Source organism: Trachemys scripta, chromosome 12, assembly GCF_013100865.1.
Source record: "Trachemys scripta elegans isolate TJP31775 chromosome 12, CAS_Tse_1.0, whole genome shotgun sequence".
NCBI lineage: Eukaryota > Metazoa > Chordata > Testudines > Emydidae > Trachemys > Trachemys scripta.
Window position 1 is genome coordinate 33,835,648 of NC_048309.1, and position 26,488 is coordinate 33,862,135.

The 26,488-nt window shown below is 42.9% G+C and overlaps 2 protein-coding genes across 2 annotated transcripts; one reads left to right on the forward strand and one right to left on the reverse strand.

Annotated features, from left to right (window-relative positions):
* The first annotated feature begins 17,381 nt into the window (after positions 1–17,381).
* LOC117886067 (olfactory receptor 10A7-like) lies at positions 17,382–18,380 on the forward strand. Its single transcript, XM_034787700.1, has one exon. It carries the CDS (start codon positions 17,382–17,384, stop codon positions 18,378–18,380), a length of 999 nt encoding a protein of 332 aa, XP_034643591.1.
* A 6,639-nt stretch (positions 18,381–25,019) lies between these two features.
* Positions 25,020–25,964, reverse strand: LOC117886069 (olfactory receptor 10A2-like). The gene has a single exon (XM_034787701.1). The coding sequence runs from the start codon at positions 25,962–25,964 to the stop codon at positions 25,020–25,022; it is 945 nt and encodes a 314-aa protein (XP_034643592.1).
* Between the last annotated feature and the right edge of the window lie 524 nt (positions 25,965–26,488).

The following is a 26,488-nucleotide window of genomic DNA, read 5'->3' on the forward strand; positions in this document are numbered from 1 at the left end:
TCACAGCAAAATAATAGTAGAGGCACAGAAAGAATCCCAATCTCATGGCTCCCAGTTCAGTGCCCGATTCCAGGGACTACACTACCATCTCTGAGAGCAAGAAAAGAAAAAGAAAAAACTTGTTGAGGGGGCATGTAAACCAATCTCTTTCTCATCTTCTCAGCAAGCCTAAAGGTACAACCTGCACAAAGTTAGGGGAGTAAAAGAGCCGCCAATTGGGATGCTCTGCTTGGACCTGTTATGAATCGTAACTTGAGGCATTATCTGTTGTTCAAGGAAACAGAAGGACTTACCCCTTTAGCATCTGGGTATCTCTCTCCCCTGGCTTCAGTTTTGAAACCCAGATTTATCAGAGCTCTGCTGGGCCTTTGGGGACGTAATTCACGCAGCAAGGAAGACATTTGTCTGAGGAATTCTCAGAACCAACAACAATGTTCCTGTCCATTATTTCTTTTGGGTCTAATTATGAACCTTAATGTCTTTGAAAATGGGGCACTTCGGGACATTTTACCCTTAATTCTAACATTCTTGCATTTGGTTTGTTAATGAAAATCTGGGGGGGAAATGCATAAAAAAACCCTCACATTTTCCAGCCGGCTCTGTTCCACACTCCATTTGAGTCAAGGTGCTTGTTCCGCTACCTTACCCAATCAAGCCATGTTCTTCAGAAGGAAGAAGCCACCCCAATATGTTGCATACTAAGTGAAGGTGCATTTCAGTGGGATCCAGGAGACTTCATGCGCTAGTCTTACCTTTATCTGTAAAAGGATTAGGCCTCTCTCATAGCACCCTCCTCCTCCCTAGGGCACACGTTGGTCTTGCTGGGCCAGCTCTCTCCCTGGGGTTCATTCTGCCTGAGCTTTGAAGCTGCTTCAGCAGGGCAGAGGCTGTTGCTTTAGTTCAGACTTCTTAAACAAATCCTAATCAAACCCATGCCGACCCTCCCTCATAGCAGCCTCCTCCTCAGATCTGTCTCTCACACCAGTAAATTCAGTAACAAGATTTTCCTCTCTCTCACCTCAGCAATAAAGGCTCCTAAACAGACTTCCTTCCTGTCTCTCTGGTATGCTGTAGCAGTTCCTATCTTTGAAATCTCCAGCAGCTAAGCATTCAGAGCACTGCCAGGAGCTGCTGCCCCCTCAGCTTTCCAAAGGGAATTCCAGTTTCCAGTCTCAATTCCCTGCTGCCCTCTTTTATAAAGGACAGCTTGCTATGGTCCAGCTCTTTCTCAGGTGCTGTGGGCAGGGCTACTCAGTTAGGCAGCTCCAGAGGAATGGTATCCCTCATGTTTCCACAAGGCATTGAGGGGGGTTTACTAGTGGGGAAGGCCTCAGACCCTGCCTTAGAAGAGCATCACGGATCAGCTTCCCCCGCACATGTATTTACTAATCATGAAATGCAAAGCTCCAAAAGGCCACCCCAGCAATGCTGGGAAAAGATCCCAGGACCCAAGTCTCAGCCTTTCAACAGGTCTATGCCAAGTCAAGGGAAGTTGGGTGGCTATCCCAGTTAGTCACTTTTGCAAATCTCTGCCTTTTTTGCACCTGTCTACATCTGTAGGGGCCTAAATAACTTTGTAGATCTGGCTCACCTCTCTGAACAACCCCTGCTCTAACCACTGGACCCTCACCACCACCTCCAGGGTTCCTAACATCCAGCATTTAGCTGCTCTCTAGCAAATACCTGTATGATCGACTAAGAATGCATGTGTCAAGTACTCCTCTAATGGCTGTCCACAGAGGGAAAGACACTAAATCTTTACCTTGAGTGGTACAGGTCTGTACTGAGAACCTGAAAATCCTAGATTCAAATCCTGCTAAAGACACATGCAAGTCATCCTTATGCCTGCACATGATGGAACTTGCTTCTCCAGTTTTCTTCTTAAATCCTGGTATATTTAACTCATACAATGAGAAGACATTGTGACGTTACACCCCATATTCTTCATAGAAATATGGTTATGATATGAATGTGGCAAAGGAACTAACCTGAAGGGAAAGGTAGGGGTGAGTCCAGACTGAGACCGGGGTCAAGTCTGAAAGAAGAGCTAACTGGAACTCTAAGCTACTGAAACTATTCAAGTTGCCTAAAATACCATTTAAGGTGAAGAATTATTTCTCTAAACCGGTCTCTTTAAGATCGTAAGCTTAATATGCGTATTTTGTTTTATTTGCTCAGTAATCTGCTTTGTTCTGTTTGCTATCCCTTATAATCACTTAAAATCTGCCTTTTATAGTTAATAAACTTGTTTTGTTTATTATTAAACCCAGTTTGTGCAATTTGTAACGGGGGGGAGGGAGGGGAGAGAGGTTGTGCATATCTCTCTTCACATTGAGGGAGAGGGCAAATTTTTATGAGCTTGCACTGTGCAGCTCTTTTTATACAGTGCAAGACAGTATTATTTTGGGTTTATTCCCCAAAAGGGGTGTGCATGTGAGCAGGGCCGGCTCTACCATTTTTGCTGCACCAAGCAAAAAAAAAAAAAAAAAAAGCTGCCTGGACTGTGCCGCCCCAAGAATGGATGGAATGCTGCCCCTTAGCATGTGCCGCCCCAGGCACGTGCTTCCTCCGCTGGTGCCTGGGGCTGGCCCTGCGTGTGAGTGCTGGGTGAATCCTCTCACACAGAGCTGAGTTCAGTCTGTGACTGCAGCTGGGTGTGGCCCTACCTGTATGTGTGTGCTGCAAGAGGCCGGAAAGCCTAATTCAGCAAAACAGGGAGAGGGAATCCAGGCTGGTGGAGCAGGAGGGGCTCAGTGAAACCCCAGTACATCAGGTGGCATCCCAGAAGGGGGGTCCAACCCATCACAGTGATGTAGTGGAGCAGGATAATGTGCACATCTTATTGCTCTGAGACACTGGTGGTGATTTTAAGTGAGTTTTAAGAGTGTTGGCTAGAGAATAGACAATATGGTTACTGGTTTGTTATTTTTTGTTTGCTTATTTTGGGTAAGGGAAGTAGAGGCAGAAAAGCCGCAAAATGAGTGAAAGTGAAGCTACCAAAAAGTTGGAGTGCCACAGGTTACAAGTAGAAGAAAATGAAAAGATGCATAAGAGACAAATGGAATTGAAACATATGGAAATTGATGAGAAAAAGGCTGCACATCAGAGGGCCCTGGAACTGAAAGACAAAGAAATGGAAGCCCATAAACAAGTCATGGAGCAACAAGCCCAAGAAGAAGCAGCCAGGCAAAAAGCTGCCCTGGAACTGAGGCAGCTAGAGGCTGATTAAGACATGGAGGCACAAGCAGCCAGACAAAAAGCAGACCATGAGAGGGCCATGGAGATTCAGAGGCTAGCCTTTGTATTTTCTCTCTTTTTCCTTCTTCTCAAACTGGCTGTAATGGAGTGGAAGAGACAGAATCCCACACCAGAGGATCCCATCTCTCCAAAAATCCCCAAGTGGGCATGGTTGTGCCCTCCATACAACAAGTCAGGTGACATTGCGGAATATTTCATCACCTTTGAGAGGTGGTGTATGCTCCATGTGATTCCTGAGGATCAACAGATGACCACTCTGGTTGCAAAGTTGTCTGGGAGAACTCTGGATATATTCAATAAGATATCCAATTAGTGATGGTTCAAGCTATGGTAAATTTAAGGAATTGGTTTTAAAACAGTTTCAGATTACACTTGAAATGTATAGAGTAAAATTTAGAAACATTAAGAGGGGGGCTGTATTGAATAATGTGGCTTATGTGAACCAAAATGTGAGATTTACTGGATAAGTGGGTGAGGGGAAAAGGTATTTCAAGCTTTGAAGGGATGTGTGATTTGGTTGCTCAGGAACAGTTCCTGAATATGTCTAATGATGATGTAAAACAGTGTTTATGGGATAAAAAGGTAGAAACTGTCAAAGAACTTGCAGCTTTTGCAGGTAATTTTGAACAATCCCAAAAACCTGTTAGGAATAAGTCACAGGCAGAGAGTTTAAGTTTGGTGGGAAGCAAGGTCACCGCTTTACCCTGGGAAGAGGGAATCCAGGCTGGTGGAGCAGGAGGGGTTGTTAGTCTATAAGGTGCCACAGGACTCTTTGTCGCTTTTTACAGATCCAGACTAACACGGCTACCCCTCTGATAAATGAAAACCCAGTGCATCAGGTGGCCCCCAGAAGGGGGGTCCAACCCATCACAGACAACCTTCAAAGGAGTTTTATAGTTAAAAAAGTATAATGTATGGAAAGTTGGGCAACCAAACTCAGGTGTTCCACTTTTCATTCTTCCAAGATTCTGCTTGTTTGTGTCACACACACTGACAGATCTGAAGACTGAAAGTTAAGACCACAGTGGGAAACGCTAACCCAGAGGTCTCAAAGTCCCAGCCCGTGGGCCATCTGCGGCCCGAGAACCTCCTCGCTGCGGCCCGCGGAGGAGAGACACATGCAGCCACGCTGCCAGCAATGTCTGCTGCAGGTGCTGCCCCCTGCAGCTCCCATTGGCTGGGGGAGAGGAACAGGGATACCATCACTAGTCGCCGGGCAGAGTCAGCCATGGAGGTAGCATCATTAGTTGCTGGGCAGAGTCACCCATAGAGACAGTGTCACTTTTTTCCATAATGAATATAAACAAGTCAAAATACCGAACACAAATATCTGATGCACACCTTGCTGCGATCCTGAAAGTTTCAACTGCTCAGTCACTGAGGCCAAACATCAACAAACTGACAGAACTGAAGCATTGCCAGGTGTCTGGCAAACACTAAAAACTCTCTGGCAGGCAAAGAATTGTATCAAGTTATATGACAGTTTTATTATTTCTACGAAATTCAAAATAAAAATGATGATGTTTTACATCATCATTTCTTTTCTGAACATCATCTTCAGTGACATTATTGGCCCGCTGAGAGGATTTGAGGACTGGCACTGGCCCTAAGGTAAATTGAGTTTGAGACCCCTGCTCTAACCCCATAAACTGAATGGTGTTAAACTCCTATTAAGATGATGTCCATGAGAATCAGACCCTTTAGCGGTATGCCCATGTTTTTTGTTCCTTTCGTATTGGAATATAAAATAGTAGAGGCATTATTTCCCAAGGGTGGGTCTAACATGATTAAACCACCTGTGCTCTTATAGACTGGGGCTGTGTGAAGTCAGTGAAGAGACCATTCTGTGTTTTAGGGGCAGGTAAAGAGTTTTGTATTTTGAGGGAGCCAGAGCAAGGCTAGTTATGTGTGGCATTATCAAAGGCCGTTAGGCACGCTTAACAGCATTAAGCACCTATCTCCCAACAATTTTCAAAGGACCCTAATGGTTCAACGGATTTCAGTGATTTGAAAACCATTGTCAATTTCTGGGAACTCCATTCTAGTGAATATGTAGCTGCTGTTGTATTGTCTTTATTTGAATTTCACACATTGTTATAGCGTCCCTGATTCAGGATAAGGAAAGGAGTCCACAGGGATCCAAATCTCATAGTAAAGGTAGTTTCTTTCTTTCTTTCTTTCTTTCTTTCTTTCTTTCTTTCTTTCTTTCTTTCTTTCTTTCTTTCTTTCTTTCTTTCTTTCTTTCTTTCTTTCTTTCTTTCTTTCTTTCTTTCTTTCTTTCTTTCTTTCTTCTCTTGGTGCTGAGGCCTGCTAGGTGGGTCAGAACGCTAATCACTGTAGCCTCAATTAGTTCATCCAGTGATGGCTGGTTGAACAATTAGATAATGAGAAGGAGAGATTGGGAGAAGTAAGGAACTAATTAGCCCTCAACTGGCTAAACTGATAAAAGCCAGGAAGGCAGTGCTCTGAGGAAGAGGAATAAGACTAGAGCTAGCTGAAGCTAGACTGGCAGAGTGGGCAAGATAGTCCCTCTTTACCAGAGCTCCAGGAGGAAAAGAAATCTCACTGACAGATGTAGAGAGTTAACAACTGTGGTATTGCACTGTACTTGGGTTGGTGGTAGGGTTTAGGATAAAAAATAGACTGAACACTAAAAGAAAGTGGGTCTGAGCAGTTTCTGGGGCATTAGAGGATGGAGATGGAGCATCCCGTAGTCTTTCTTTCTCATCTTTTGGTTTGTAGAAGTAATATAAAGGGCATCCATGCACATGTACCTGGCATCTTTGATCTAACTTAAAAATTAGAGCAAGCTGGCTGGGAAATGGAAATCCTGAACTGGCTCTATGCTGAGGCCAGGAGGGAGTAGAATTGACAGGGATCTGTAAAAGTGTAGCTAGGTTTGAGTTTATAACAGCAGGGGGTGTGGCCTGTAACTCAGAAAAGTTGACAATGAAGCACAAGTGTTGGGATGAAGGGGAATCTGGAGTATGTGTGCATGAAGCCTGCAAGGGTAGTGAGGCTTCATTTCTGTATCAGTCTCTTATATGTTTGTTTAGTCCAGGAGAGGATTAAGAGAGAGATCACCTTTGGTGAAACCAGCAGAGCGTGTAGAAACATTTTTGCTTTTTTTTTTTCTTCTAAAGAAAAACACCGTTGTTGTTTTTTTTTTTAAGAAAGAAATTTTCATAAGCAAAAGAAAAAAAATATTTGTTTTTTTTCTTGAAAAGCTTAAAATATAAAAATTCTTCTTGTCTGAGGAACCAAACTATAACATTTTTCAAACCTACATATATATGCATGCAAGGGCCTGTCCTGGGTCTGATAATAGTCAATATTTTAATTAATGACTTGTATAATGGAGTGGAGAGTATACTTATACACTTTGTGGATGACCCCAAACTGGGAGGAGTTCCAAGCACTTTGGGGGACAGGATTAGAATTCAAATGAACTTTGATAAATGTAGGGTGACCAGATGTCCTGATTTTATAGGGACAGTCCAGATTTTTGGGTCTTTTTCTTATATAGGCTCCTATTACCCCCCACCCTCTGTCCCGCTTTTTCACATTCACTGTCTGGTCTCCCTAGGCAAATGGGAGAACTGATCTGAAATCAACAAGATGAAATTCGGGAAAGACAAGAGCTGTGCACTACACTGATGAAGGAAAAATCAAACGCACAACTACAAAATGGGGTATAAGCATAGACCAGCCCTAATTGAGAGTTTAATGAGAGCTCTGCTCTCATGGCCACTGGAGGGGTGAGGAGCTAATGGGGTTTCTGAGTTTTCGATCACAGCAGCTGTGCACTGTGCATAAGTAACGGGAATGAGTCAGTGGAACCTGTAGAGAAACAGAAGCAGGCAGCCAGTCTCGGGACGGTGCTAACGTTCCTAATTTGGAGTTGAGCAAACAGGAACTGCCTGCATGCTGTTTTGTCCCTGGACAAAAGGAGGGGGGTTTGCCCAGGAAATCTGCAGGGAAGCATGTGACACTTCTGAGAGAGGGGTGGCCTAGACTCAGCATCCCTGTTTCAAGGCTGAAGCGTCCCTGCCATCACATCTCTGCACTCAGTGGCCCCTAGGAGCTGGATTGAGTGCTGAGTTTATCGGTCTGTGTTATAATTTACAGCCATGGTGCCAAGGGTAATTGCATCTTCATTTCTGGCAGCCCTAGCAGTGCAATCCCCTCTGCCATGGAAGTATGAAACCCCCCGCCCCCAGGCAACAGCCAGAAGAGCTGAGTGCTTGGATTACCTCCACCACCTGCCTCCAAACCCATGATCTACCCAATGCTAGAGACTCTAGGGACTGGCATAGCAAGCCACACCCAGCCATAATGCTTTCACATTACAAGATGCATTCACAGAGATCACAACTGGATGCAAAGCAGTTGCTACCCAAAAATTATATTCAAATGCTGCGTCCCACAAGGAGGCAGAGTTAAGGCTGTGTAGGCATATAGACCTACTTGGGGCCTGAGTGAATTACAGCTTCAAACTGAGTTTGGATGTTAGCATGAGCAACAGGCCCCAAAAGCATGTGACCAAAAAAACCTGAGCTCATGAAACAAGACAAAGGTTGTTTGTTTTAAACTAGCAGTGACAGCGTTAAACAGCATTATCTTATTTAAGGTTTGGTTTGCGGGAATCAGAATTAAGAAAATATGGTTGACTGGGTACCTGATGCAGTCAATGGTTAATTCTATATGGTTTGATTAAAAAGAAATGCTTAGTCCAGTGGTTGGGAGGAAATATGGCAAAATAAGATAAGAATAAAACCTTGAAGAGAGAGGCCGGTCATTAATCTTGCATTGACCCAGGCAGAGGACAGAGTTCAGCCCTAATTGCCTCCCCTGGCATTAGCTAAGGTCCAAGGACCAACAACCACACTGCTTGTTTGTTATAGCGCAGTGGTTTTCAAACTTTTCAGGCTGCGTATCCCTTTCCAAATAATGTCATCTACTGCATACCACCATCTGAGATAGGGTCATAATATACCTATGAAAACAGAGAAAAAGTTCCGTAAGGGATAATTGTCCGCCATTTCAGGGTTTTTCTCCCATACCCCTGACGAGACCTTGTGCACCCGAGTTTGAAAACCACTGTTATAGTGTGCAAAAGACAAGGTTTAGTGGAGGTTTCTTTGTCAGAATTTTTCCTTACCCCTCTGTCACATCACAAAAGGAAGTTATTGTCTGATCCGGTTATGAGCCTTTGGCCAATGCTTATAACTATTACTGCTACTTATAACTATTATAAGTGCGCCTATGCTTGTATTTGTATTTTGCATGTAATCCACACTGAGTGGCCTTAGGACCAATAAAGAACTACGTGTGTGGAAACCTGAGTCACGGAAAACCTTAATATACTTATCAGGAAAAATTATTTCCAACAGGCTGCATATGCTAACTTGGACAGGAGAGCAGTATAGTGTGTAGCTTGGTCATTTTTTGAATTTTAAGGACCTAACCTTGCAATTTCCTGCTCTCAGGTAGTTTATCTTTTGTTGTGAGATTTACAGTTACATCATCAGATGAAATCACCTTCCGTTAAGAACTGAGATTAAAAAAAAAAAAAGAGTTACAAAGAGTGAAAGCCTTCCCCTGACCTCAGTGCACCTGTGGCCAGAATGCAGCTTCATTTAAACATTGAATACAAGTAAAAGGAGTCTATTGGTGTTACTGCCAACATTACATACCTCTCTCAGGCAGATCTGGGGGTAGGTATACAGGCGGTAAACCATCTTATGTAATTGCATAGCAGGGATACAGTTGCAGAGCTTGGAATAGAATCAAGGCCTCGGACTTCTTGACTCTAGTATCCTACTCACTGGTCCATGCTGCCTATCAGTGTCTTCATGGATGATGCCATGTATCTAGTGGGTAAGACACGTGGTTCCATTTTTGGCTCTACTACTCACCAGTTGGGAGACTTTGGGCAACTCTTTTTCCCTGTCTGGGCCTCTGTTTCCCCCACACATGAACTTTGTTGATTTTGCATCTTTAGATTTTTAGCTCTGGAGGGCTGTGAATGTCTCTTCCTGCATGTCAGGGCTAGTGCAAGGACACTGTAATCTTGGGGCCCTTCTCCTTCATCTTGATGTAAATCAGGAGCAAAGGAGTAATTTGATTGTCCTAAAGTGTGTTAAATGAGAGGAGAATAAGGCCAAGGACAAGTAAAACAACAAGTTTATTTTTCAAATTTCCAAACTGACCAGCAGTGGAGTTTTGGGTCTGTTCTTGTCTAATCCCTAACAGCTCACAGAAAACTAGCTGAATTCCGATCTCATTCATTTTGTGGCAATCAATAATAGCCAATGATTAAAAATGATTCACATGGGCAAGGTGGGGCATGCCAAACCACTTGCTCCAACCAAAGTTAAGCTTGGGCATGCCCTATCATACAAAGGTCAGAGTTAAAGCTGCATGTGTTGTACTACACAAGGGGGCAGAGTTAAGGCTACACATTATCTATCACAGAACATTTTGACCAGCCCAGTTTTATGTTTTGACTTCATATGTTTACCTTCTACCCAAACAAAATACAAACAACACCACAGAGTCTCAGAAGGAGTAAGTATCTTTCCTAAGTCTCCTTTCCCAATGTACTTTCTAGAACCAATTTTATACATCAGGAGGACCACATGGTCAAAGAAGGAAATGGCAACTGTTTGCTTCCTAGCAAAGAGAAAATGTTTTCCACAGCTGCAAACAAAGGGCCCAGTACTGCAAGAAGCTGACTGTTCTGAGTTCCCATTGCTCTTAGTAGTCCTGGCTTTTGGTAGGTTGGCCTAGACCCAAAGCAAAACTCCACAGCTCAACAACCCTACAATTTGACTGCTTTGGAATGCTTTCCTGGGCTTCAAGACACATAAGGCAAGGCCGCATTCTTCATGCATTCGTCAGAATGGATTGAGGATCTGGCCTAGCAATACCTCCATTGTAAACCAGGATAATACTACTGGGGTCAGTGATGCTAATTTCCCTCTTGCTTGTCCCAAAGTAAATCAGGAGTAACTCTATTGCAGTAAATGGGCTTGAGTCTGCTCTTACTCACTCTAATGTAAATCAGGGATAATTTCATTGGAATCCCAGAGTCTGATTCTGGACTCATTCACCCCAGCGTGAATCAGGAATAACTACAATGGAATCAATGGACCTGATTCTTCTCCTCCTCACTTGAGTGTGAATCAGAAACAACTTAGTTAACATTGAAAGGCTTCTATGCTCATTCATCCCAAAGTAAATCAACAATAACTCAACTGAAGGCAATGGTCCTGTTTCTTTTCTCAGTTGCTCTGGTTTGGAATTAGGCTAAATCTGCTAAAGTCAGTGGCCTAGTTTATCTTCTGCGTCCATGCTGTGCTTTGCATAGCACCAGTGATTTTGTGGGAGGATGGAAAGATGGCTGCAAGACATTTTTATGACTGTTTGTTCTTTGAACCAACTTGGAGGTTTATTCAGGCCTTGTTTCCACTTAGAGTACCCCCAAGGCTGCTGTAAGTTGCACCAATGTGCTTATGGGGTCGAGGGGCCATTCCAATAACAAGGGATCATTGGGGGGTTAAAAAAGACTCCTGAACAAACCAGCTGTCTCCAGTTTCCCCTACACCAGGGTCTGGCGTTCATCCTATGCAGGGGGAATACACAGCAGGCTGATTAAACTGGTTTAATCGGCGCTTTGCACTGCTGGAGTGGTGAAACAGGGCTGGAGTAGGAGTTGCACTGATTTATATCTGGTGTAAATGAGTGATGAATCATGCCCAGTGAGAAGTAACCTCCCATCCCTTCTCCCCATATTTCCAACCTGAGCTCAGTGTGCAATGTGGTTTGAAGGCTGTTCTTATCTCATTCCTACCAATTCATACACAGCAAGAAAAGACTAATTAATTTTAGCTCTCATTCGTTTTGTAACAGTCAGTAATCATTAGTAATGAATAAAAAGGCACACTCTGCCACTGGATGGCACCAGCATACCACACCAAAGCAAAATAATCATGGAACTGTCTATTCTGTTAATTACTAGTTCTAGAATGAAATGCTTGGGAGATCATCTCCCAAAGGGGAAAAGTGCAGATGAATAAAACACTGTCATCCTGCCAGATTAACACAGGCACACTTTGGAGTCAATGAAGATGTTCCAGATATAGGCATGGAATCTCTGGTCTGCAGTGAATTTCAAAAGCATTCAATAGCTATGTGCAGATAACCTGATATTTCAGTAAGTACCACTCTGTAGTTAATTGCCTTCTTCCCATTTGCTAATACTGTGACCGCATTTCTAGGAACACATGAAAGGTTCAATCCTGCAACACTTTGCATGTGTCTACACTGGAGCAGCAGGTAAAATTTCCAGTTTGGGCAGGCAGACCCATGCTAGCTTTGATCGAGCTAGTGTGCTAAAAATAGCAATATAGTGGCAGCTGCATGGGCGGCCCTGAGCATCTACCTTGGCTATTAGCTGGGATTGTACTCAGGGTGGGTAGCTATTTACAACTCACTAGCTTTTTCAACGTTGGAAATTACTCCTCCATCTCCAGTCTAAACATACCTTTAAGGTATGTCTCTACACTGCAAAATTAGGGGTGTTCTGAGCTCAGGTTAGCTAAACCATGTTAACTATCTTGGATTAAAACAGCAGTGAAGACCCAGCAACTTGACTCTTAACTCAGGTTAGGTGCACATGTTAAAGCCTATAGAGGAACCTTCAGTTGGACTCAAACCATTAACCCAAGTTAAAAGCCAAGTTGCCATATTTTGACTACTATGTTAAACCAAGTTAGCTAACAAAGGTTAGCTAACTTGAATTAAGAACACGCTTTTTTTGCAGTGTAGCCGTACCATTATACCTGTTGGATTATTTCTGAGAGCAGTCTCTAAAACGCAAAGTTACTCATGAGTGTGTTTGTGTTTGCAACAATTCCATTTTGTGACACCTTTCAAGGTTTCTAAGTTTGTTAGTGTTCAGCAATAACAAAACCTTTCCAGTGTTTTCACAAAATGCATTGTGTTGGAATGTCTGGTTTCGGATTAGAAAGATCAGGTTTTGAATTCTGGTTGTTCTCTCTTGTACCAGGAGTGACCGGAGAGCCCTGTTCCTCAAAACCCTTCCCAGTGAAATCATTGGCAACACCGATACACCTCTGCAAACTGGCTTTGACAAAACACCATATTTTGATGACATTTCATTTAGTAAAAAATGCCCCAATTAGCTATAGTTTGTTGGATTATGCCCCATACATGTAAAATTATTCCTAAGCATCCATGGTGTTACAATTGGGCTCAAAAATTGGGCCCGAGCATGTCATTATTATTATTGTTTATTATTTACCTGATATGAGAGAAGCAGCAATTTGCTCACTGGTGGGGATCTGCTAAAACCTGATTCTCTGTCTTAAACAATTTACGGCATCTATCCTGAAAATATTTACCCAGGTAGCTAACTCATATCTGGAAACCCCAGGAACAGATTTTAAAAGGTGCATGTAGGCAATCAGATAACCCATGTAAATAAAATGAAGGATAAAGAATAAGAATAAGAGCCTGATTCATGCAGGACATCTACACATCAGAGTTAAAGTTGTTTGGGTGTTATAACTGTGCATTTCCTTGCCTTAACATATTTGGATTCCTTTTAAGTGTAATCTTAATTTCCTAGTGTAATTTACTTAGTTTGCAATGCTTTTTTGGGGGGATCATTATAATGTACCTGTAATTTTTCTGCCCTGAAATTACTGATATATAGTCTGAATCATAATTCCATATTAAGTTATTATTATTTCAAATATTTTTTTGAAATAGTGAGAAAATCTGCACTTTCTCTTATCTTAATAATCATCATCATGAGAGGTTGAAATGATCTATCTGCTTCAACTGTTTTTTGACCAGTGTAACTCCAATGACTTCTCTGAAGTTTCTAATGATTTACATTATTGTAGATGAGGAGATGCAAGCCATATACTTGGTTTGAGGCCAGAACCTGAGCTATTAGAAACCAGTGTAGCTTCACTGGAATCAATGGGCCAGACCCCCAGCTGGCATATATCTGCCAGAGCTCCTCTGGAGTCAGTGAACCAGATGGTTCATTCATTACAGTGAATAAAGCTACACCAGTGTGAACCTGTTGAACATTGAGCACAGAATATTCAAACACACCACACACAAAACCTCCAGCCACATCTTTGTCACTGACATTTGAAACAAAGAAAGAATATATAGAGGAAGAGAGGGTGGGAGAGAAGACTTTTTTCAGCCATAACTCTGCTTATCAAAATGACATTACCACAGCAAACCAAACTCAGCTTTTCAATGCAGCTGTGCAAAACAGAATGAACCCCATTCCCTTCAGCAATGAAGTGTGGACAGAATCTGCCCGGTACAAAGTAGGTGCAGAATGCGATCTCTCTTAAATAGGTGTGAATGTCTGTACTAGGTAACATGGAGGAGACAGCCAGGTTCCTCCACAGGAACATATTGTATGAGCTCGGGTTGGAGTAAGTAGTTCTGCATGCCCCACCTTGCCTATGTGGATAGTTTAGGTGGAGTTCACCATGGCTCCTGTCTTCAGCGGTCAAGTAGACACATGGGTTGTCTCTTTCCCTATAACCCCTCAAGGCCCAAAGAATACTTGACTAGAAATTCTATAGGCCAATCTCATATAATTTTGTGCCTGACTTGTGGGTGCCAAGATACCATGTTGATAAATGAGAAGGAGAAAGATTAAGAGATGGTGTATGGAGATAGATAGATGGTGGTGAAGTGGTGCTGGTCTCAGTATATTAGAGAGACAGGGTGGGTGAGGTGATATCTTTTATTGGACCAGCTTCTGTTTGTGAAAGAGACAAGCTTTCGAGCCACACAGAGCTTTTCTTCAGGTCTGGGTGGGTAGATAGATAGATATGGGGAGAGACAGATAGATTGACCATCTGTATAACATACCAAGAAGCACATTCATGTTACTGTGTGTTCTGTGCTAGGTTCATAGTTTGACATGCTGATGAGGTCCTGATGGGGCACTGAAGAGAATTTAAAAACATCTGCTCACTCTGCGCATCTCCTCAGACTGCTCACAGACATTTGGGAGCTGCAAAGAGGCCAAGCTAAATGCTCCAGAAGAAGCTGATGCATGTTTACATTTCAAGAGGGTTTTAAACAATTCTAGCACCAGGTTCCTCTCCTGTGGAGGTGAAAAGGAATATTCTGGGCATGCCAAATTCTGTCCTGAGTTACAGCAGTGTTAATCTTTGATATCTTCATTGACACTAGTACAGTTACTCCAGATGAGCACTGCTATTACTTTGCTACCTTGAATACTTCTGATTTACACCACTGCAACTCCTTTCTCTTCAGTGGACTGATTTACAACTACTCTTGACTTACAAATAAGTGTTAATGGGTTCAGATTCTAAACTATCACTTTTATTGTGCCTCTGATTTTACTTCCTACTTGTTAGATATGTTGGGTAGGAGAGGTCAAAATTTTTCCATCAACAGTTTTTTTCAATGGAAAATTGTGGTTTCAAATAAACAAACAAGCAAAACCCCCATCACCAACCATTTTCCACAGAATGTGTTTGCTTTCCACAAAAACAAATTTATTTTTTTTGTCAGAAAACTGAATTTTTTCAGGTTTTTGATTAAAAGCAAAAACAGTTTTGCTGAAAATTTAGATGAAAACTAAAAATGTTCTTTTCAGCTAATTTTTCCATGATTAAAAACAAAACAAAACAAAAACCTTGACAAGGTCTAATTTTAGGATTGACTCTACAGTCCTTACTGATGTGGAGTTGCATTTACGCTTCTAATCCTATTGATTTAATAGGACAGTTCTCCTAGGTTTGTTGGCTGAACCAAAAACTCAACAACAATAAAATCAGTTTGGGTCACTGAAATTAAAAATTGGACAAAAAATGTTTCCTGTTAGCAGAACTGTTTTGTTTAACCTGAAAACCAAATCATTTTGCTTTCTGATTTTTTTCAACCCCCTTTATTATTATTACATTTAGGCAACTTAAAAAAATGAAACATTTCAAAATGAAAAATCAAAACATTTTGTTTTAAAAATGTCAGAATGAAATGTTTCAACTTTTCTCTCTCTGTCTCTTGAACATGTATATTTGGCTGAAACTATTTGCCAAATTCTATTTGAATTTGCAAATAGTTCAGTTGACCCAAAACTGCATTTTTCAGTGAATAAACTATTCATCTGAAAAATTTTATCCAGCTCTACTCATGAGCAGGTGCTATTCAATGTTAGTGAGGCTTTAACTGAAGAATTTGGAATCATTGGTCCAAATCATTAACTGGAGTAAATCAGTCACTCCACTGATTTCAGCTAATACCTCATGGTGCACGGCTCAAATGAAAATAGAAGCTTGGTCACTTTTGCTTAAAAGAGGAGGAAGGACGATCCAGTGGTTGGAACTCTGGCTTGACACTCAGGGGACATGGATTCAGTTCATTCTTCTACCACAGATTCCCTGTGTGATCTTGGCTTGGTGCATTAGATCCTGATTTTCCAAGGTACTTAGGCTCCTAATGATGCCGATAGGTAGCTAATTGGGTTTTCAAATATGCCTGAAAAGATTAGGTACCAAACTCCCATTGGTTGCACTGGGAGGTGAGTGTCCTACCTGCTCAGTAGCTGTTGAAAATCCAAAATGGGCCCCTATTTGGATCTTTAGGCACCTAAACCCATTTAAAAACCTGTCCCTTAGTCTCTGTGTGCCTCAGTGCCTCATCTGTGACATAAGAACAATAGGCCTTCCCTGTGCCGCCAGGGTGTTGGGAGGATAAATGCACTGAAGACTGCGAAATGCTCAGATACTGTAGCAATGGGGGACATGTAACTGAGTGGATGGCTGGAGCAAAGCACAGCAGATCCTGGGTCATACTTTATTTGTGCCACATTTGGAGCCAATCCTTTACTTCACTCACATGAGTCGTCCCATTGAAGTCAAATGACTAAAGTGACCCACATAAGAACGGCCATACAGGGCCAGGCCAATTGTCCATCTAGCCCAGTACCCTGTCTTCTGACAGCAGCCACTGCCACTTGCACACAGGCTTAAAGGATCACACCCTTGGGCCCCTCATTTACTTTGATGTACCTCTGTTTCCTCTCAGTCTGAGGTAGATACGTAAGGTGTGTGTATATAGAGCCAGTTGTGTTTGATCCCTTCATAGTTGTGGAAGGAGGGAAGGCTAAAGAGGGTTCTTCTTCTTTCTTCACCCAGACAGGAGCTAGCCACACTTGCAGTCACGGAATAAGACAACAGTTGCGGTCACCAGCCGATGCAAAAGGGGCAGGGAAGAGACTATGTCTTGAGGAAAGACTTGGACAAAATGAATAGATTGTGCAGCCTAAGAGGTGACTTGATCATCATCTACATGAAGAGAAGATGCTACAGGTCTCGTTAATCTAGCAGAAAAAGTTATAACCAAATCCAATGGCTGGAAGGTGAAATAAAAAAAAATGTTCCACCTGGAAATGAGACATTAAATTTTAACTGTGGAGGGTAATTAACCATTGCAACAACTTCCTTATAGATGCGGTGGATTCTCCATGACTTGGCGTTTGAAATCCAGAACGACGTCTTTCAAATTGATATTCTCTAGCTCATCCAGAAGTTATGGGCTCGATGCAGAAATTACTGGGTATAATTATATGGCCTGTTAAGCAAGAGGTTACACTTGATGAACATAATGATTTTTCTGGACTTAGATTCATGTGTCCGTAGATTTTATGAGTATTCAGCTGCTTGGCTTTGGTTTTCAGTTAGATGCTTTTATTACAGAACCATAGACATTAGAGAGGGGAAAATATGCTCTAGGAAATAAACATTTATTGGTGTGGAGGATTGCATTGGTAAATTCCAACAATTTTATTCTTTTCTCACTTATTCCTTGTGCTGGAGAAAAGTACTATTCATTATGAGTAAGGACACCAGAATCTGGTCTGATGCTAGCTGCAGGGGATAAAATTTGAGGTAGGACAATTTCTCGGTTAAACAGTATTCAGGATCTTCCTTTACTATGGATAATTAAAAGAATGGGAAACCTGCACCTCATGCAGCCTCATGTCTTTATTTATTTAGTTTTTCCTCAGGACCGAGTGTATCAGAGGAATGACCACAGGGAATCACACCTCGGTGACCCATTTCATCCTCTTGGGATTTGCCGACCACCCTGAGCTGAGCTGGGGGCTATTTGTGGTGTTTCTGTCTTGTTATCTCATTGCTCTGACTGGGAACCTTCTCATTATCTTTGTCACTGTGGCCGACGCTGCCCTTCACACCCCCATGTATTTCTTCCTCCGGAACTTGTCCTTCCTGGAGATCTCTTACACCTCGGTCACCCTGCCCAAGATACTGGCCAACCTCCTCTCAGAGGATAGAACCATCTCCTTCCTTGGCTGTGCAACACAGATGTATTTCCTCCTCTTCCTAGGAGGGACGGAATGTTACCTCCTCGCCGTGATGGCCTACGACCGATATGTTGCTATATGCCACCCACTGCATTACCCAGTCCTTATGAACAGGAGAGTCTATATAGGGCTTGCAGCTGCTTCCTGGCTCACCAACCTCCTGGTGTTAATGGGTCACATTGCAGCCATATTCACTCTACCCTTCTGTGGCTCTAATGAAATCAACCATTTCTTCTGTGATGTCCCCCCGGTGATGAAACTGGCTTGCGGGGACACCCACAGGACTGAAATTGCCATTCTTCTGGTTGCCCTCTTCTTCGTCCTGCTGCCGTTCACGCTCATCCTTGCTTCCTACGTTCGTATCATCTCAACCATCCTGAAGATGGCTTCAGCTGAGGGCAGGCAGAAAACCTTCTCCACCTGCTCCTCGCACCTCCTGGTGGTGACTCTGTTCTATGGGACAGCCTGCACCATGTACCTGAAACCCAAATCCAGCCACTCGCCGAATAGTGACAAACTCATTGCTCTGCTGTACTCTGTCGTGACCCCCATGCTAAACCCCATTATCTACAGCTTGCGGAACAAGGAGGTGACAGGGGCACTCCGGAGATTAACTGAAAAAAATGTACTCAGGCACCAAGATTTTCTACTGCATTTATGGAGGCTTTGCTATTTCTGTAAATTTAGAAAGGCACTGTGACTCTTCAAACCAAAAATAAAGCTGGTCAAAAATTTTTGATGAACGTTTTGTCATTGGAAAATAAAGTTTAATCAAAACTGATTTCTTTTAAATTAACAACTGTGGGTATTCCCCTCACTTTCCCCCAGTTTCTCACTGTGTATCAGCTGGCAAAAGCTAGAAAACAGTTAGACTATGGAGGGGAAAAAAACTACTTTCTTACACCTCTGTCTCTTTCCCAACAATTTGCCAGTTGGAAAATAGTTGAAGTGTGACTTTCAGCATTTGTCTTCAAAAGTATCACTTTCTAAACTTATGCCTGTGTCAAGGCTGCTTCCCCACTTTGAACTTTAGGGTACAAATGTGGGGGCCTGCATGAAGACTTCTAAGCTTAACTACCAGCTTAGATCTGGTCCTCTGCCACCATTCCCAAAGCTAATTCCCTTCTCTGGGAAGCCTTGAGAAATCTTTCACCAATTCCCTGGTGAATACAGATCCAAACCCCTTGGATCTTAAAACAAGGAGAAATTAACCATCCCCGCTCCTTCCTTCCACCAACTCCTGGTGAATACAGTTCCAACCCCCTTGGATCTTAAAACAAGGAGAAATTAACCATCCCCCCTCCTTCCTTCCACCAACTCCTGGTGAATACAGATCCAACCCCGTTGGATCTAAAAACAAGGAAAAATCAATCAGGTTCTTAAAAAGAAGGCTTTTAATTAAAGAAAAAGGTAATCATCTCTGTAAAATCAGTATGGAAAATAACTTTACAGGGTAATCAAACTGAAAGAGCTCAGAGGACTCCCCTCTAGCCTCAGGTTCAAAGTACAGCAAACAAAGATACAACAGAGGGTCCTGTGGCACCTTTGAGACTAACAGAAGTATTGGGAGCATAAGCTTTCGTGGGTAAGAACCTCACTTCTTCAGATGCAAGTAATGGAAATCTCTAGAGGCAGGTATATATCAGTGTGGAGATAACGAGGTTAGTTCAATCAGGGAGGGTGAGGTGCTCTGCTGGCAGTTGAGGTGTGAACACCAAGGGAGGAGAAACTGTTTCTGTAGTTGGATAGCCATTCACAGTCTTTGTTTAATCCTGATCTGATGGTGTCAAATTTGCAAATGAACTGGAGCTCAGCAGTTTCTCTTCTTTCACATCTGAAGAAGTGAGGTTCTTACCCACGAAAGCTTATGCTCCCAATACTTCTTTTAGTCTCAAAGGTGCCACAGGACCCTCTGTTGCTTTTTACAGATTCAGACTAACACGGCTACCCCTCTGATACCAAACAAAGATAAACACTCTAGTAAAAGGTACATTTACAAGTTGAGAAAACAAAGGAAAACTAACACGTCTTGCTTGGCTGTTTACTTACAAGTTTGAAATATGAGAGACTTGTTTAGAAAGATGTGGAGAACCTGGATTGATGTCTGGTCCCTCTCAGTCCCAAGAGCGAACAACCCCTAAAACAAAGAGCACAAACAAAAGCCTTCCCCCCCCCAAGATTTGAAAGTATCTTGTCCCCTTATTGGTCCTTTGGGTCAGGTATCAGCCAGGTTACCCGAGCTTCTTAACCCTTTACAGGTAAAAGAATTTTGGAGTCTCTGGCCAGGAGGGATTTTATAGTACTGTACACATGAGAGCTGTTACCCTTCCCTTTATAGTTATGACAGCCTGTTTCTCACATTTTCTTATTATTTCTCATCTGTTTTCACTTTGAAAACAGCAAGGAAGAGTGGAAAAAGTAGGGGAAAAATAACCCTGTTTTTCTCCCTTGAATAATTTCCCCACAGGAAAACAGGGATTTCCAAATGGAAAACTTTGGATAGGGAATTTTTCCAGAGAAAACTGCCAAGAGAATACACAGTGTGTGTAAAGATGACAGAATCTGGCCCTATTGTTGAGATTTTTCAAAGGAACTTAAGAAAAAAATAAAATAAAAATAAATTGCTTTTCAAAACCTGAAACATTTAGGCCAAAATACAAAATATTTAGGCCAAACGCTGAAATATTTCAGCCAAAACCGAAAATGTTTTGATTTGGAAATGCTGCTGCAGCACCTCACTAGAGGTATATGTCGGGTGACTCAGGCTCATTGTCCTCTGTAGGCTCCCAGGTTGGGTTGCATCATGGACTGTGGGGTCCCTCTTGGAGAGCGAGGCAGTGCATTATGGGAGAGCTTGGCAACGGTGCATCCTGGGAAAAATGTTGACCAGCACTAATCTTTTTCCATTGTGGACTTTTAGTCACTTTAACTAGCTGTGAATCATTGACACACTGTTGTCAAGGCTGTATCCCCACTTTGAACATTAGGGTACAAGTGTGGGGGCCTGCATGAAGACTTCTAAGCTTAACTACCAGCTTAGATCTGGTCCGCTGCCACCATTCCCACAAGCTAATTCCCTTCCCTGGGAAGCTTTGAGAAACCTTTCACCAATTCCCTGGTGAATACAGATCCAAACCCCTTGGATCTTAAGACAAGGAGAAATTAACCATCCCCTCCTTCCTTTCACCAACTCCTGGTGAATACAGATCCAACTCCCTTGGATCTAAAAACAAGGAAAAATCAATCAGGTTCTTAAAAAGAAGGCTTTTAATCAAAGAAAAAGGTAAAAATCATCTCTGTAAAATCAGTATGGAAAATAACTTTACAGGGTAATCAAACTTAAAGAGCTCAGAGGACCCCCCTCTAGTCTTAGGTTCAAAGTACAGCAAACAAAGATAAACACTCTAGTAAAAGGTACATTTACAAGTTGAGAAAACAAAGGAAAACTAATACGCCTTGCCTGGCTTTTTACTTACAAGTTTGAAATATGAGAGACTTGTTTAGAAAGATGGGGAGAACCTGGATTGATGTCTGGTCCCTCTCAGTCCCAAGAGCGAACAACCCCAAAACAAAGAGCACAAACAAAAGCCTTCCCCCACCCCCAAGATTTGAAAGTATCTTGTCCCCTTATTGGTCCTTTGGGTCAGGTGTCAGCCAGGTTACCTGAGCTTCTTAACCCTTTACAGGTAAAAGGATTTTGGAGTCTCTGGCCAGGAGGGATTTTATAGTACTGTACACAGGAGAGCTGTTACCCTTCCCTTTATAGTTATGACAACTGTGACCAGATAAAGGAGGTGATCCAAAGACATTTGAAATCAACGGAGAAACTCCTGTTGACTTTAATGAGCTTTGGCTCAGGCACAAAAATGTTTCTTGCTTGGCCTCCATCAGCTACTCTCAACACCAGAACCACAGATCTGTCCCGAATGAAGGACACATACCAGAAATGTACCAGAGGCCAAGCAGCTGGTGCTCAGCCATTTCCCTAGCTATGAGGACAATTCAGAAATGAACGGACTATGGACACAGAAGGACCACATAGAGGGGTACATTGACAGCTTTATGATGCCCCCACTGGCTAAATGTCACTGACTTCAATGAGAAGAGAATGGGACAATGCACTTGCGTGACCCTCATGAACATCATATCTGAGCACGCATTATATTTTGTCTTGGAAAGTTTAGGTAAATGTTGGTAAATGTTGATGTCACTGTACACACACACAAACCAAAATAAAAATATCTCCATTGATGATCATCGAAATGTACAGCTAGGCAAAATAGGAAAAATGCTGCTTGAGAACTTATTAGAGTTTTATTTAAGGCTTGACAAAGCCCTGGCTGGGATGATTTAGCTGGGAATTGGTCCTGCTTTGAGCAGGGGGTTGGACTAGATGACCTCTTGAGGTCCCTTCCAACTCTGATATTCTATGATTCTATGATTCTATGATTCTATTCACTTTGTATATTTTGAGATGGGATGTCGACAATTGAGTTTTAACAGTTATAAAGCTTTATATTTTTGAATCTGTCTCTCTTGTCATTAATCATTTTTCCCTGATTTTTATTTATTTAAATTTTCATTGTTGCAGAAAATCATGTGTGGGGGGAAGGATGTCAGACAATAGTGGGTGAGGGTCCAACCATAATTATGTAAAGTCCATACTTTTGCATAATTATTAAAATTTAAATTGATACAAACTGGAAAAATGCTTAAAAATAAACATAAATATGATCTGTCAAAATCACAAAAAATAAAAATCTAATTTTGCCAGCCTAATTACACTGAGAAGCCCTTGATTTAGAAATGGTCAAAATTTTTCCATTAACATTTTTCTTTTGTTAGAAAGTTGGGTTTTTGAATAAAGAAAAAAATTTCATGGACAGTGTCTGTCTGCTTTTCCCCAAAACCTTTTTGATTTTTCATTGAAGAGCTGACATTTTTTCAGTCATCAACAATTGCCAGTCGACATCACTTGACATTTTAAAATCAAGATTGGATGGCTTTTCCCCACTAAAAGATCTGCTCCAGTTCAAACAGGAATTAATTCAGGGACATTCTATGGCCTATGTTATACAGGGGGTTAGGCTATATGAACACGGTGGTCCCTTCTGACTTTATAATCTAAGAATACCTTTGTAAATCTAGACCTAAGCAATTTAAGTGCACAAATCCCATTGAATTTCAATGAGACGTGTGCTCCTAAAGTCTCTTGGATGCTTTTGAAAATCCCATCATCAGTCAGATTCAAATATCTGAGTTCTCTGTGAATTCAGCCCATATCACACAGCATCATGCTTATTAAATGTGCTAAGATATCACTACTGTGGGCCACCAGTTGGGACATTCAAAAACCAAGCTCTGTACCACTCGAGATGCAAGAATAACTGTTCACACTAGCAGGGCTCCGGGTTGGGGTACAGGAGGGGACATGGGGTACTGGTTCTGGAAGGGGGCTCAGGGCTGGGGGTTAGGGTGCAGGAGGGGACATGGGGTACTGGTTCCAGGAGGGGGCACAGGGCTCCGGGTTGGGGTGCAGGAGGGGACATGGGGTACTGGTTCTGGGAGGGGGCTCAGGGCTGGGGGTTGGAGTGTAGCCTTCCACCGGGCAGCACTTACCTCTGGCGGCTCATGGGCAGCAGTGTAGCATGGCTGCTGCTAAGGCAGGCTCCCTACCTACCCTGGCCCCATGCTGCTCCTGGAAGGGGCCAATGCACCCCTGCAGCCCCTGGGTGGGGGGCACGTAGCTTTGCTCGTTGCCCCTCTCTGCAAGCACCGTCCCCATAGATCCCATTGGCCACAGCTCCCCGTTCCCAACCAATGGGAGCTGGGGGGGGGGCGGTACTTTCAGGCAGGAGCAGTGCACGAAAGGAGACTCCTGCCCCTCCACCCCAGGGCTGCAGGGCCACACTGGCCTCTTCTGGGAGCAGCGTGGGGCTAGGGCAGGCAGGAAGCCTGTCTTAGCAGCAGCCCTGTTGTGCCCCCAGAGATCACGATTGACTGGGAGAGTCTCTAGGATCAATCAGTCAATCACAATTGACCGATTGGTGGCCCCTGGTCTAAGAGGAAGCAGAATTTCACCTATTGAGTTTAATTGAGTTACTCTGGGCCTAGTTATTATTTACACAATACATTTCCTTTACACCTGCCTAGCAGTAGAAAAGGGCCTTAAAATAGAAGTACCCTTAATTTGCAATCCATTTAAACTGCCAGTGTAATTATCATCTGATCATAAATAAGATATCATATTATTGGACCAATTGCTGTTGGTGAAAGAGAGAGGCTTTCAAGCTTACAGAGACCTGAAGAAGAGAATGAAGCTATTACCTCATGCACCTTGTCTCTCTGATATCCTGGGACCAACATGGCTGCAACAATACTGTGCTCAACAATGGAAGTTATCAAATTTTGTCCTCTGAAATGGAAACTCCATAAAATGAAGAAAAAGGCAGCCAAATTTAACAGCACCCAGACCTGAAGAAGAGCTCTGTGTCAGCTCAATAGCTTGTCTCTCTCACCAACAGAAGCTGGTCCAATAAAAGATATCTCCTCACCCATTGTGTCGCTCTAATAGCGTGGGACCGACATGGCCACAGCAACAGTGTAAATCTCTATATTTAAGCATTTTTGAGGCCAGAATCAGGCTCCATAACTTTGGCCCTGATTCTGATCTCATTGATTGTAAACCGAGAGTAAGTCAACTGATGTTGATGAAGTTTGCAATGGTATAAAATGTAAATGGAAGGGCTTCAGACCCTTAATCTTTGTTCCTGGCCAGATTCTGTTCTCATTGACACTGGAGTAAATCCAGAGTAAGCCATGGATGACAATGGAAATACTTTGATTTCACACGAGTGTAACTAAGAGTAGAATTTATTTCAATGATAAATAAATATAAAGCCTATTCACTCTGAGAATAAACATAGGCTCCATTTCTATTACATCATATTTATACTAATGCTCAGTGACTTCATTGGAGTTACTCCTCATTTACACTCCACTGGCTTGAAAAAGAAACCTTTCTGATTTAAAATAAAGTAACTCAATTGAAATTAATGGAGTTGCTCCGGGTTTACATTGGCATAACTCCATTGCCTTGAAAAGAAGTCACTCTTGATTTGCACTGGTGTGCAAGTCGATTGAATTTAATGAAGTTACTCTTGAGTTACACTGGGGTGAGTGAGAGGAGAATCGGACACATTGACGCCAGTGAAATTACTCCTAATTTACACTAGAGGGAGAGGAGAATCAGGACCATTGACATTACTCCTGATTTATACAAGCATAACCAAGAGCAGACTCGGGCCTGTAATCCCCAGTGGCTCACAATAAAACACATTCACATGTTTTGAGAAGCTGTGTGTCGGTCCATTACTTTTCTCAGTGCCGCTTTCACCTGCTGGTTCCTCAGGCTGTAGATGACAGGATTCAGCAGGGCAGGTGCCACCGTGTAGAGCAGAGAGAGCAGTTTATCCATGCCCGACATGTAACCGGAGTTGGGTCTCAAGTACCTAAAGATAGCACTGCTGTAGAACAGGGAAACAGAGACGAGGTGGGAGGAACATGTGTGGATGGCCTTCTGTTTCCCATCCAGTGATGGGATCCTCAGGATGGCGGTGACAATGCAAACATAGGAGGCCAGGATGAGCGCGAAGGGGATGATGATGACCAGGACATTCATTAGAACTTTCTCCACTTCATTCACGCGGGAGTCCGGGCAGAGCAGGTTCACCAGTGGCGGCACGTCGCAGAAGAAGTGGTTGATGACGTTGGAGCCGCAGAAGGGCACGCTGAATATCAGAGCTGTTTGCCCAAGGGACACAAACATGCCAGTGAGCCAGCATCCTGAGACCAGCAGGAGGCAGAGCCTTCTGCTCATGAGGGCTGGATAGTGCAAAGGGTTGCAGATGGCTACATAGCGGTCATAAGACATGACGGCCAGGAGGTAACACACTGCGGTGCCAAAGAGGAGGAAGAAGTACATCTGGGTGGCACAGCCAGAGAAAGAGATGGTTTTCTTCTCCAAGAGAAGGTTGACCAGCATCTTGGGGATGGTGACCGAGGTGTAGCAGATCTCCAGAAAGGCCAAGTTCCGGAGGAAGAAGTACATGGGGGTGTGGAGGACAGGGTCGGACACTGTGGCAAGGATAACCAGAGCATTCCCCATCAGGGTGAGGATGTAGATGGTGAGGAAGGTGAGGAAGAGTAGGGGCTGCAGCTCAGGATGGTGAAAGAGCCCCAGAAGTGTGAATTCCATTATAATCGTGTCATTCCCCCCTGTCATTTCTTCTGGACCCTCCACCTGCATGGGGATGAAATACAAGTCACTTCATCAGGGATGTCTGGAGTTCATAGTGGACGGGCAGCACACAGCAAATGGAAACTAGATTGTGTTCTCCTCCCTAATTTCTCCTGGAGATGGTGTGACAGTTATTATTATTAATTATTGATTATGTGTTTAATAGCAGTGCCTAGACACTGTAGGCCAGTGGGCAGAGCTAATGCTTGGGAGTCAGGAGACATAGCCTCTAGTCCTGTCTTTGCAGGTGGCTTCGGCAAGTCCTTTCACTTCTGTGTCTCATTCATCCGTAAAATGAGGATAGTACTGACCTCCTCTGTAATGCATATTGAGATTGACTAGTGAAAAATACTCTGTAAGAGCTAGATATGGTTGTTGTTATTAATAATGTGCCAGGTGCTATGCAGATACATAGAAAGAGGCAGTTCCAGCCTGAAAGAACTTACAGTCTAAGTAGACAAGACGGGCAAAGGTTGGGAGAAAGAAGGTGATATTTATACACCTATTTT